The following is a 13,669-nucleotide window of genomic DNA, read 5'->3' as shown; positions in this document are numbered from 1 at the left end:
TGGGAAAAGAAGCACTGTGCACACCACAGTCACTATCCAGGCATCCAAAAGCAGTCCCGGACATGACAACCATGGTGTTACAAATGGTTGCACTTTCTCAATGATGGCAGCCAACAAGTTCTACTAAAATTCTCCTGGCTGCCTCCCCCAGCCAATTAACATTCTCTCTCTCTCGGATTATGTTACAGTTGGCCCCAAGCTCTTCTTGGCACAGTGGTACCTTGCAGGAAAGAACCCCTGAAGTAAAGGAAGAATTGCCTCCAGCTACCTTTTAGGTTCTCCCAGAACAATACCAGAGCCATTCAAGAGCAGCTCAACCACTACTGCAAGGGTCCACAAGTGAATCTAAGTCTTACGCTCCAAACCATCCAAGGGAGCTTAAGAGAATAAGCATAATGTCTTCATCCACTGATAGGATAGCTCAGTGGTTTGAGCATTGGCCTGCTAAACCCAGGGTTGTGAGTTCAATCCTTGAGGGGGCCACTTAGGGATCTGGGGCAAAATCAGTATTTGGTCCTGCTAGTGAAGGCAAGGGAGCTGGTCTCGTTGACCTTTCAGGGTTCCTTACAGCTCTATGAGATAGGTATATCTCCATATATTCTAGGCAATTCGTTTAACTGATGCAATCAGTGCAGTTTTGGCACTAGACTTGTAACCCAACTGACTTGAGGCCAAGGAAATCTGATCAATCAAGAAACCGAGCACTGCCCCACTACCACCTTCTCAATGACGTTCCCCAGATGGACGATGGATACCCAGTCACAGTTAGCCAGAATGTCAGTATCAAGAATTGGTTTCTTGAACTCTGGCCTCAATAGCTTAAGACCACTGGCATCTTTCCCACCACATAGGGAAACATCAACAAACACAAGCGAAAACCGACACAGTACTCTCCAGCTGGCCTTCACTCGAAAATTGTAGCACAAAAGCACTCCAGCACCTCTGTAACCTGAATGGCACCAGCTGTAATTCAAGCAAAGATGACAGCATTTTCCCCTGCTGGATGTGGTTCTATTTCTGTGTCAGCAGACAACTCATTCTGAATCAGAGCAAGTTTGTCTGCAAAACAACATTAAATTTTTCACATAAGTCAAGCTCAACCTGGGTGGTTACAGGCTTTATCAGGCTGTTGATCACTTCAAACAGTTCTGTTGTGATGGAGGGAGAAAAACCTGTCTTTACTTCCTGCAAAGCCACAACATACAGTCTTAAAGTCTGCACATCATAATTGGTCAGATTCACATGAGACTTCCACCCTCAATGCTCTAGTTGTCTCTCCTCTTCTTTCATTTGTTATGGGTCATCAGAACCACAGTGAGCTGTGAGGACAGAGTTGGTGGAGTGGATATTTAGGGACCACAGAACCAACAATGGTACACTGTGACCATCTAGGCCAAGCAGTAGTTAGATTCTTCTTCCTTAATTATGGAAGCCATCATTCCAGAACTGCAGCCAAAACTTAACAAGTTTTTTAATTTACATTTATTTGAAAAGGAAAGCCTTTCAGGACTGAAATAAATGTTCATTCTGATTTTCAAGAGACTAGGTTTGAGGTGCAGAGTGATAAGTGTTAAGCACTGAGCTGCTTTGAGATCTGCCACTCAGAAATTTCTCAAATCAAAATCCACAGCTCAGAAAATGGCAATTTCAAGTACTAAGATTATGCAACTACAAAAAAATATTTGAAAATATACTCTCATTGTCTTGCAAACATGTTTATCTGGTTTTTAAATGTGAAAATTATGCTGGTGGAAGGTACCAGTCAGTCGTCCATCTCGTGGTTGAAGAAGGGAGGGTATCTAAAGCGCTAAGGTCTGGTTCATGAGTTTGGAGGGAGCCTCGAAAGTTATGTTCCATGAATGTGCCATGGTATGGGAGCAGTGGCTGAGCCTGCAGGTCCTCGTGCCATAGTGGCCTTCAGCTTTACTGGGAGCTAATCAGTACCCAGTGCTGCAGTAGATTCAAGCCACCAAAGCATTCTCCCACCAAGTATAAAATGGTGAGAAGCCCAAGATGCGTCAAGAAAAAGTCAATCCTAAAATTCTTTAAGTAGGAGGGAAGAGAACCAATTGAGACTCCTGCATCCTACCCCACCCAGAACCACATAGCTTGAAAAAAGCCCTTACCGAAGAGGGAGGAAGAATGAATAGAGGGTCCTACTCAGGAGATGGTGGGGAGGGAGAACAGTATGCTACACATCATGCCACCCAGAAGCCTGGAAGGGAGGCATAGGAGTGTATCAAGGGGAAAAAAACAGGATTTGTTTGTTAGCCGTTTTCTGAAGTTTTGGTGGTTCCATGCCCATCCACACCTGTCCTCTACAGAACACGCACCAAGCAGCGCCAGTGCAAGCTTTCCCACACCACCTTGCCAGCGTCTGACCGCTGCTCTAGAGCAGGAGTCTCAAACTCAAATGACCACGAGGGCCACATGAGGACTAGTGCATTGGCCCGAGGGCCGCATCACTGACACCTCCCCCCCACACCACTGCCCCTGGCCCTGCCCCCACTCCACCCATTCCACGAGGCCCTGCCCATGCCCAGTCTCTTCTCCACCTCCTCCCCTGAACGTGCGGCTCCCTGCTCCTCCCCCCTCCCTCCTGGAAAGTGCTAAGCGCCACCAACAGTAATGCACCTCACTCAAAAGACAAAACACGCACTTAGTTAGATTTACTTCTGTTATAGCCCCCCCACTGCACTGGGCTGCACCACCACTCCACCCCTGCTCTGCCTCTTCCAGGGGTGGCAGGTTTGTAGAAATGTTGGTGGTGCCCAGAACCTGCCCCCCCCAAACTCCACCCCCACCTGCCTAAGGCTCTGGAAGGGAGTTTGGTTGGGTGGGTGGGGGTCTGGGGAGCAGGCTCTGGGAGGGAGTTTGGGTGTTGGGTGCAGGCTCCAGGCTGGGGCAGGGGGTGGGGGTGCACGCTCTGGGATGGAGTTTGGGGATAGGAGGGGGTGCAAGGGTGAGGACTGTGGGGCTGGGGATGAGGGGTTTGGGGCATTGGAGAGGCTTGGGGCATTGGAGAGGCTCAGGACTAGGGCAGGGGAAGGGCAGCCTGCCCTGGCCCTAGTGGAGGGGGGCACTAGGACCCTGCGGCAGTAGGTGATGCTGGAAGTCAGCATGAGCTGCAGGCTCCGGGGTGGTGAGGGGGCAGCAAGTGAGGCCGGGGGACACTCGGGGGAGGTGCGTGGGGGTGGCAGGCGGGGCCGGGGGAGAGACCCGGCCCCAAACATTGGGGAGCAGCGAGCAGGGAGCTTAGCTGCCACATAAAATAACTGGGGGGAGGGGGAAGCGGGGGTAAGGGGAGTTTGGCGACAACAGGAAGTAACTGGGGGGGTGCGCGGGGAGCTTGGCGGGCCGCAGGGAAGAGCTCCGCGGGCCGCGAGTTTGAGACCCCTGCTCTAGAGAGACTATCTAGACAAGTGATAAGATAATTCGGTCTCTACACGCAGACAAATACTTGACCTCTGCAGATACTTTCAACAATATTATCAATTTGTGCTCATTTTGACAGTGGTGTTGGTAATGCTGACACTTGTTCGTTAGGAACTGCAATGAGACCCAATCTCCAGAATACTGATTAAATGTGTTTCAAGACAGCACTTTGCTGCTGCTCAGAATATGCACGTGGGGTTTCCTGAAGAAAATGGACCTTAAGTTCTTAAAGGAAAGGAAAGGCAAAACAAAGAAAGAAGAAGAGAGAGCCAAGCAGGAACAAGGGGTGATCAAGTGTTCCAACAGGCAGATAGGAAAGGATAAGAGATAAGACCAAAAAAAATGAAACAGAGAAAGATAAATACATGGCTAATGGAAAGAAAAAAAGTCAGGATAAGAAGTAGAGAACATGAAAGAAGCAGAAAAGAGATGGTTCCTTAGTGTAGCACAGTTTAATAGCTACTCTTCAATTTTTAATCTTACATGTAATCTTGGGTCAACAGTGGCCACTGCCGACTATGGCAATCTGCCTGCTTAGTTAAATGGATGCTTTGTGTTACACCAAAATTTGAGTGTTCAACCTAAATTATTAAGAATTCCTAATCTCGTACCAGGACCCAAGACACAGAGCCCAAAAACAACCTCATTTACCTTTTTTGGCTCTCAGCACTCGTCCCAGTCTTTGAGCCTCCTGTCTTCGAGACCCACCATGGGACGAAATCTGAATCAGAACATTGGCTTCTGGTAGATCAAACGATGTGTCACCTACCTACAATACAAATGCAGCCTCTGAGCAATAAGCTGTTTCTCCACATTAAGAAATGAAGACAATGAAAAATACAACTTTGGTGATGCAATAAGAAGTATGTCAAAAATAAGTTGGCACATGTAACTTACTGCATTTTTAAATTAAATTTGCACCCTTCAACCTGATGCAGTATCACAGTGAATGCCTTCACTTACCTTGGAAATAAAGATAGTGTTGATTTTTGGATTGTGCTTGAAGTTCTGTAGAATCTGCATTCTCTCTCCTTGTGCAGTAGGACCATATATGTAAGGTCTAAGATAGAACAAACATTGAAAGTAATCAGTTCTCAAGACTTCTCAGAACTATTTATCCTTAGGTTAGGATACCACAGAGGGGAGTGCAGTATAACCATTTAAAATTTCAGATCAGTCTATAAATAGGAGTGTTTTGATTTTGTTTAAAAAACAAAAAAAGTTGTGCTGCTCATCTTTAATCCTTTGGCTCTTTACTGTAACCCTGCCCAAATGTATACTGAATCACCACCTGGGGCAAACCCAAGCTGCCAGAGGCAGACATCTTTCCACTTTCTGCAGAAATAAATCCTGACAGCGGTAAATGCTTTTCATTTCATGTGCTCTGACTGAACTGCGGATCAGTGGACTGAAAACATTTGCTAATCCTAGATGAAAGGCTGAATGCAGCTGTTAAAATAAAAAGGTGGTTGGTTGGGTTTTTTTTTGATCAAATCCAATGAGCCAGTATATGGACAGCTGTGCCCTTCTCACTTCTTCCCACCTGAGTCCTTAAGAATCCAAGTTTCCCTTTTAATTAAATTCTCAGTGTCTCAAGCTAGCTGTTAAGTATTTTATCTGGAAACGATGTCTATGTTTTGAAGTTAACACCTTTCTCCTCCTCTCCAGTAACCCCTGGACATACGGTTTGTGACCAGAATACGTCCACTGGGTTCTATGGAAAAGAACAGCACAACCCGGGATTTACAATGGTGGAGGAAGCTATGAGACTCTTTAGTGTACCTTGCAAGCCGACACTCAAAGGTTAAGATAGATGTGGTAAATTCTTACTTCTGTCTGCAATCTCAAGAGGACAGCAGTGAAGTTCAGACTGTACAGGTTATCTCCTTACAGAGTCCGAAGGGAAAGTGATAATACAGGAAGATTTTGTGGGAATATTGTACATACCCTGACTTTGTACCTGTAGAGCTGGATTTCCCCTGGATCTCCTTCGTTCCACATAGTCTCCCAACTACCTTACATTAGCAGCAGTTTTCCATAACACCGCATACAACTTGACCCCTTCATCGACCCCTTCCCACTTTAAAGTTTGCTGTGAATCTGCAGCATTTGCTGCAAACTCCAGGGCTGACTATAAATGCAAGAGAAACCTGCAATAATGTGCAGCTGCTGCTTTTCCATCTCTTCCCCATTCTTTGGAGAAGCTTGTTAACAAGCACCTTCGAAAACCAAGAGAAGCAAGTTTCATAATTCACGTTAAGAAGTTTTTTCCCTATTTTTTTTTTAAAATAGGACCAAAAGTTTAGCTTAAGTTTACATACTGCACACATCACCATGGTATCTGAGCACAAGAACCCAACTCATAGCATGCCAAGACCTTCTACATCCCCTGGGTATTGGCGGTTAATGCCTTCTCTTACTGAAAACGTCATTCTAGTTTTTGTGCTGCCAAATCTCCTCTAATCCAATTCTTCTACTTGGTACATTTTAGTAACAGTCTTTTCCTAGCCAAAGCTGAAGTGGCTCATAGGAATGAGACACAAATTGTTTTAAACAATACTGTTGTTGTACAGCTAGTGAGACCTTGTAATGCTGCTGTAGTTATCAGTTTCCCAGTACTTCTATTTTTAGCCTTCATTTATCATTTCATTTTAGGATGTGAAGGTGATATTCATCCCGAACAAAATTAACACACAAAACATCTGCTGTTGATTGAACTAAAATTAAAAAACTTGTGAGAACTTCACATGTCCATCAGGAGCTGCTTCCAAGACTGTAAACAGAGCTTGTCAAGCATTTGCCTATATTGTTGTAGCTAAACCAAAAAAATGGGATGACCTAAAACTGTTGGGTGTTTAATCTCCCCTTGACTCCCATCAGTTGGGTTTATCGTGATGAACAAGTTAGAACACTTCCCTACCCAGAATAAACAAAAAAGATCTAATAACTTGAAAACCAATCCTTCCTCCAACCAATGGGAAGATAATGAGCCTCAAGGATCAATACCTGTGTCGTCATAATCTGTCAAACCCAGGAAGGCTGGGCGTGTCTTCTATAAAGCAATGATTTAGATGTATTGATAAGCACCATGGCTGTAAGCAAAGAATGGCTTTCATACAAGCTATACTAGCTCTTGCTCTGGATGACGCACAGAATGATGGTCAAGATGCCAGGATCAGCTCAAGAGACTTCTAATCTCAACACTTAACATGAGCTTTAAGAAACTCCGCCTTTTCTGCCTCATGCCAATCCCCCATGACTGCCAAGCATTGCAATCCTGCCTTCCCTGTGGTACTGACAGTTGTGTAACCTTGGGCTCCACTCCAGAGCCAAAGAGAGCAATTTGGAAGATGGATTTTAAAAAAAGCAATTGCCCGCCCCCCCCACATCCTCCCACAACTTAATAACTCTGCCAAAAACCTTTAGTAGTTTTACTTACAATGCTTCTCAAACATCTTTACCAGTCACTAAGTTACAGGACTGCCCCCTCCCGCCCATCTCTCATTTATTCTTTACTCAAAGACTCATTATATTCATTATCTTATATGGAACACCGAACACAGTTAACAACATTCCAGAAGCATCATTCTAGCTAACCTCTGTCCAGACAGGTTTAAGAATAATGATGAAAGAGAACATGAGTTCTGAATCTGGAAGTCATCCAGCACTGTTAGCCCAGCTTATTGTTTGAAGTCACAGTGAGCTGGTATAGAACGGCTATTGCGCCGCCATTCAAAACTCATCACAAATTTGGGAAAAAGAGATAAGGGAATTTGTTTTTTTGTAAGAAATACTGTTGGAAACTCCTGGAGAGCTGAAAAGGTTTAGAGGGCTAAATGCTCCTCACCATTTCTGCCAAGAGAGGGGAATAGAAAAGCCATGATTTCGACTCATGATTGAAAGGGTAAGGCTGGCTTCTCCACATGCTCCATGGAGGAAACCCTTCCATGAGTATCAGGCAGGGAAGAACCAATCTCCTTTACTATTTCCTCATTAATCCTGCAAGCACTTTGATGCTAATCCCTTGGCAAGTAAATTTTAACTTTTACCTCTGCTTTTGCAATTGAACCCCGCCCCAAAGAGCAATTCCAAGGCAGCGGAGGAGTCCAGAGGAGCTCCTACAGAAGCTGTGCTGCTGTTTATTAACTGTATTACAGTAGAGTGTAGAAGCACAATGTACTAGGCACTGTATAGATATGTTGTAAAAGCCATTGCCCCAAAGAGCTTAAAATCTTAGTTTTAAGACAAGACTGCCACAGCCCTGGAAGGGGGCAGAAAGCAGGGAAGGCCGTGGCTTTCTGTGGGCCCTGAAGGATCCAGGGGCTCCCTGGTACAAAATTTCCTTCTCATTTCACATGGGGGCAGGGACACTAGTCTGCTACCTGCACAGATAATTGACCATCCAAATAGCCCCTTATTTAGTCACTTGCCTACAGTGCTTTTATCCTCAGCTTATTTTATTGTGACTATCAGCTCTCTACATAAGTACTGGTTTAAAATTCCTCTGTAGCCACTACAGAAAATGCACATCTTATCTTATCTTAGAATGTTACACTTGGAAAAATATATTGCAATACACATTGAAATTTACTTGAAATGCTCTTCAATGTTTCCTATCTTTATTAAGTTTAATGTTTATTATAAAAATGCCTGAAGTGACTGAAATTTGTGAAACACATTCATTTTCCAGTAAGGAGAAGGAGACGGTGCCCTCCTCATTCACAAATACTTACTTCCCCAGTCTGATTGCATACTCCTTCAACGCAAACACATTGTCAGCAAATACAATGATCTTGTCATTCCTTCGCTCATGAAATTTGATCAGGAACTGGCATGCTCTGAATTTATTTGGGTTCATAGTGTAGAGCAATATCCGCTTCTTTGTTTTGATAGCCACATATTCTCTGTAAAACTCTGGAGACATTGGGCACCAAACCTAGAATTTTTGGAAAAAAAAAAAAATTACACACAGTAATAATGAGTCATTATTATTTTATGAGATTCCATTTGTAGTAGAAAACAGATATTCATAGATTTTTAAGGCCAGAAGGTACCATTATAATCATCTAGTCTGATTTCCAGCATAACCCGGGCCAGAGAATTTTACCCAATAATTCCTGCAACAAGCTCGTAACTACAGGTTGAACTAGAGGATATATTTTAGACATCCAATCTTGGTATAAAGACAGTCTTCTTTTGGACTTCCCACCACTAGTTGAAATCATCTCTTAAATCACTGTCAGCTGAAAGAGACATTTAGTCTTCATTAGCGTATAAGTGTAGCAACTCACCAATCTGTTTTTAACATGTCCATGCCAAGTTCCATTTAATTTTAATTACTATTTTCCAGAGATTTTTTTCAAAAGAATCCATCACTTCACTGGTGCACATGTAGATTCTGCAGCTCCTGAAGTGCTAGCTTCAACTAATACTGCTAGCTCAAATTAGTAGGGTTCTAGAGGCGTTCCCCATTTATGGTCTTTCTTTACAATACATTTTTTTAGCATTACATGATTTGATATTTAGTGAGAGACCTTTATTTACTGTCATATTATTGCATATAATTAACCGAATTTGAGGAACTTGCCACAAATGCAGTGGTATTATCTGTACACCACAGTTTAGAGTAGAAGTTCATCTTTTTTTTTTTTTCTAGTCTACATACCATGCTCATTACCATAGAATCCAAGCACCCAAGAACAGAACACTTGCAAATAAAGCTAAGAACAGATAACAACTACATTGTAAATGAAAGCATAGTTTAATAAATCAAATTTAAAAACATAAATCTGCCATTACTTTAAATGAACATTTGCATTATGGCATGGAAACAATATAGGAGACACTGCTGAATAATTACGTGCTTCCTTAGTGGTCATTATTATTTTCTTTTACTCAAATCCCATCTTCAGTGCACAGATTAAACAAGTGGACTATACAATGGCTTTAGAGGAGGTTTCCTTTCCCACCAGGTTAGAGTCTAACAATGGAACTACTCTGGATTAGGCTTCATAGCTCCTGCACATCCCCTACTTGAAAGGGGTAAGAAATTTTACATCAATGAGTATTTTCAGCTAGGACCAGCAGATGTGTGAGTTTGCTAGGGGAGAAAGGGGAAGATAGAAATAAAGGCTAATTCTTGACAACAGAATAATTTAAACCACAGGATTTAGGAATTACTGCCACAGAGTACACAGGATCTTTCCCACTAAGTGACTCATGCACTCGTTCAAGGGTAAAACTAGTAAAAATGCACTTCCATCCCCACTGATCTTTTAATTTTAAAATTTTGCATGGCATGCACTCCAAGGTATAAACCTGGTACAGAATCTGGGGACAAGTTTACTGCAAATCAGAAACCTCTGGAAACACAGCTAGTGGAAATATTAAAAATAATATTAGATAGGAGCAGCATTTACCTTTAACATGCTGCAGCTACTACCAATATAATTTTACATTCTGTAACTCACATACTGAAGCAGTGAATGAGCAAGTGATATATGCAGTGAATACGATCTGCTGTATCACTGGGTAGCACTGCCCTCTACTGCCACTTGGAAGAGCTGGATTCAGAAGCAACCAGGTTGCTTTCTCAGGCCAGAATAGATAAGGCAAGCTACGAAATGACACACTACATGAATGTGAATAAAGTTCATACCGATCACAGACGTTCGTTACTTCCCAGAAACCACCAATACTTGGTTGGTTGGTTGTTGAAATAACGTAGATTCTAAATTAAATGTCAAAAAAATCTAACACTCTCTTGAAGAACATGAACTCGCACAAAGCTGCAAGTACCTAAGGCCTTGGCTACACTGGCGGTGTACAGCGCTGCAACTTGCTGCGCTCAGGGGTGTGAAAACGCCCCCCCCCCCGAGCGCAGTGAGTGCAGCGCTGTAAGGTGCCAGTGTAATCAGTGCCTGCAGCGCTGCATGCTCCCTCACAGCGCTGCAAGCTACTCCCCTCGGAGAGGTGGAGTACTTACCGCGCTGCGAGAGCTCTCTCTCGCAGCGCTGGCGGTGCGACTACACTCGCGCTTCACAGCGCTGCTGCGGCAGCGCTGTGAATCCCCAAGTGTAGCCAAGGCCTAAGAAAAGTTCACAACAGGGAACATTCTTTGTGAGTTGTATGCCATATTTAATGCACAGGAGGTCAGCTTAGATGATCATGATGGTCCCTTCTGACCTTAAAGTCTCTGAGTCTATGACAGGGGTGAGCAAACTTTTTGGTCCGAGGGCCACATCTGGGTCTGGAAATTGTATGGTGGGCCATGTATGTTCACGGAATTGGGGTTGGGGTGCAGGAGGGGGTGAGGGCTCTGGCTGGGAGTGTGGGCTCCGGGGTGGGGCCAGAAATAAGAAGTTCAGGATGCAGGAGGGGGCTCCGGGCTGGGGCAGGGGTGCGGGGGGGTGAGGGCTCCGGCTGGAGGTGCAGGCTCTGGGGTGGAGCTGGGGATGAGGGGTTTGGGGTGCAGGAGGGTGCTCCAGGCTGGGATCGAGGGGTTCAGAGGGTGGGAGGGGGGGAGAGATCAGGGCTGGGGCTGAGGTTGGAGGCCGGGAGGGGGTCGGGGTGCAGGCTCCAGGCAGCGCTTACCTCAAGAGGCTCGTGGAAGCAGCAGCATGTTCCCCCTCTAGCTCCTACGCGGAGGCACGACCAGGCGGCTCTGTGTGCTGCCCCGTCTGCAGGCGCCGCCCCTGCAGTTCCCAGCCAATGGGAGCTGCGGGGGCAGCGTGCGGAGCCCCCTGGCTTCCCCTATGCGTAGGAGCCGGAGAGGGGACATGCCACTGCTTCTGGGAGCCACACGGAGCGCTCCCCAAGCCCGATCCGTGGCTGGAGCGTAGGAGTGGGGCAAGCGCCAGATCCCGCTCCCCAGTGGGATCTCGAGGGCCAGATAAAAATCAGCTGGCAGGCCAGATGTGGCCTGCAGGCCATAGTTTGCCCACCCCGGTCTATGAGCTATCAACAGTGTGTGCAATAGGGAAACCATACTCCTGAAATGGAATTGCCTAAAGTGGCTAATCATGGTTTCGTCAGCATGGATTTTCTGGTTTTGTGTTTTAGCTTGATCAATTTCCAGACATTCCAACTCCTGACAGAGCACCATCCACACAGTACGGCCTCAAAACAAAAACAAACAAAAAACGTAATTTGGATGAGACTTGAGATTTATAAGGTTCTTTTTAGCAAGTCAAAATATTACTCATTCTTCGGGGAAAGGCGGCTGGAAAATGCTGACAAATGTAAGTAAAACTAAAACAAAACAAGGTTTTGGTAAGCTTGGGTGTTACTTGTAATTAAATGGGTACAAAGATAAGATGAAATTTTCAAATTGTTGTCCCTATAATACTGCAGTTTCAGTGCTAGTGTACATACACACACATTTACCATGACAGCAGTTCTCCCAATAGCTCCATTGGAGGGACAAGATTAGTGGAAGCTCCATAGGACCAAGGGCAGGCGCACTATTATAGCTGAGAGGTTGGAAGTTCAATCTGTTTGGGGATTTATTTATTTTGTTTTGTTTTAAGGAAAACCAATTTGTCCCTAAGGAGACTGAGCTCACTCTCTAAGGCAGTGGAGTGGCTGCTATCAACTGAAAAGCTATGATCATTAGTCCTCCCACCTTACACGTTTTTATTTAAGACAACACCATGGTTGATAACACAAAGCAACACTAAAGCAGGAGAAAAGCCTCTAAGTTTGCACCTTTGGCTGTCATTCATTCTGAGACAACCCCTCACCTGCCAGCCACTCCCTGTATGGACACCCTGAATGGAACGGCAGAAGCACAGGCACCGACTCATTTTTCCAGGTGGGTGCTCCGCCCCAAGACCCCCCTCACTCCGCCCCTTTTCCCAAGGTGCCACCCTCTCTCCACCCCCCTCCACCCCAAGGCCCCCCCCCCTCCCCCCCCCCCCCCACCCCCCCGCCCCCCCCCTTCCCAACCCCGCCCCCCCCCCCGCCCCCCAGCACTTCCCAACCAGCACCAAACAGCTGATCGGTGGGTGGCTGGGTGCTGAGCACCCGTTTGTTTTTTTTTCATGTGGATGCTCAGGGGCTGGAGCACCCACGGAGTCGACACTTATGGGCAGAAGGAGAACCCTAGAAGACTTCCATCTCACAGACATCACTTACACTGAACTCTATTCCTGTCTGGGGAATTGCTTTACTTTATTTCAATTATATCCTCAAAAGCCTGAGGGCTTAAAATGTGAGAGACAGATTTTCCCTTCTCAGGCACCATAGTTTACACTAATCCTTTCCCTCCAATTGACTGACTAGAGGAGCAGATCACACATGGGCACATTTCAAAGGTATCACAAGAACCAGTGGCTGGAATTTACAGCCAAAGAAATCTGAACGTGAAATAAAGCACACATTCGTAGCAGTCAGAATAATTAACCATTGGAAGAGCTTTCCCAAGGGCTGTTGGAGGTTCTCCATCACCTAAAGTCTTTAAATCAAGAGTGGGTGCCTTTCTAAAATAAAGGCGGTCATTCCACCACAAGTTACTGGGCTGGATACTAGGTGGCATTCCATGGTTTGTTATGCAAGAGAACAAAGGAGATGGTCATAATAGTCCCTTCTGACCTTAAAATCTATGATCAAAGCACTACACTAGTATTGAAGCCAGTGTGTGCATGTCTGAGGATGGGTCTACAGACAGCTAACCAAGTACCACAGTATCAGCAGTCAGCATTAGTGTCTCAACAGATGCATGTCCAGATACCATTATATGAGCATGCAATGACTGAGTCCCAATATGGGATTTACCATGGATTTATGTTGATTACCGACAGTCTTGCCTGAAACGCACAGTATCTCAATATTGTTGCAGATCTATAAAGAAGATTGTTTGCCCTAATTAAACATACATGGGATTAGATAGTTCTGGCTGCAAGAAAATATAGACTCTAGCACTTGTGGTAGTAAAAAGCAGAGCATCACCTCAGCACACTGGACTTTAGCAATGTAGCCATTGTTCTGCAGCTCCATCCAGTTGGCTTCATAGAGTTTTGGTCCAATCAGGAAATTCAAGTCGACAATTTTGTCGTCTTCTCTGACGAGAGTAGCAGTCAGTCCCAGTTTGCAGTGAGCTTGCACAATGGTGAGCACACGTCTGAACATTTTGGCTAAGAAACACAAGGTGAGATTTCCTTTTGATTTCATAAATGGGTTAAAAAGACACACATTGCAAGTGGGTAAATTTTGTTGCATTAGCTGTACGCCAGAG

General features: G+C 45.0%; 1 protein-coding gene across 1 annotated transcript in view; it reads right to left on the bottom strand.

The window, feature by feature from the left end:
- The window catches only part of ERCC3 (ERCC excision repair 3, TFIIH core complex helicase subunit), a 50,580-nt gene that overhangs the window by 12,984 nt on the left and 23,927 nt on the right, over window positions 1-13,669 (bottom strand). Inside the window, exons 9-12 of the mRNA XM_026647380.1 lie at window positions 13,384-13,568; window positions 8,169-8,371; window positions 4,399-4,495; window positions 4,087-4,204 (exon numbers count right to left, since the gene is read on the bottom strand). Of these exons, the coding sequence (XP_026503165.1) occupies window positions 4,087-4,204; window positions 4,399-4,495; window positions 8,169-8,371; window positions 13,384-13,568 (603 nt within the window). The remainder of the gene's footprint in view (window positions 1-4,086; window positions 4,205-4,398; window positions 4,496-8,168; window positions 8,372-13,383; window positions 13,569-13,669) is intronic.

This window comes from Terrapene carolina, unplaced genomic scaffold, assembly GCF_002925995.2.
Source record: "Terrapene carolina triunguis isolate 2854851 unplaced genomic scaffold, T_m_triunguis-2.0 Scaffold62, whole genome shotgun sequence".
Classification (NCBI taxonomy): Eukaryota; Metazoa; Chordata; order Testudines; family Emydidae; genus Terrapene; species Terrapene triunguis.
This window is presented reverse-complemented; position numbering and strand designations above follow the sequence as displayed.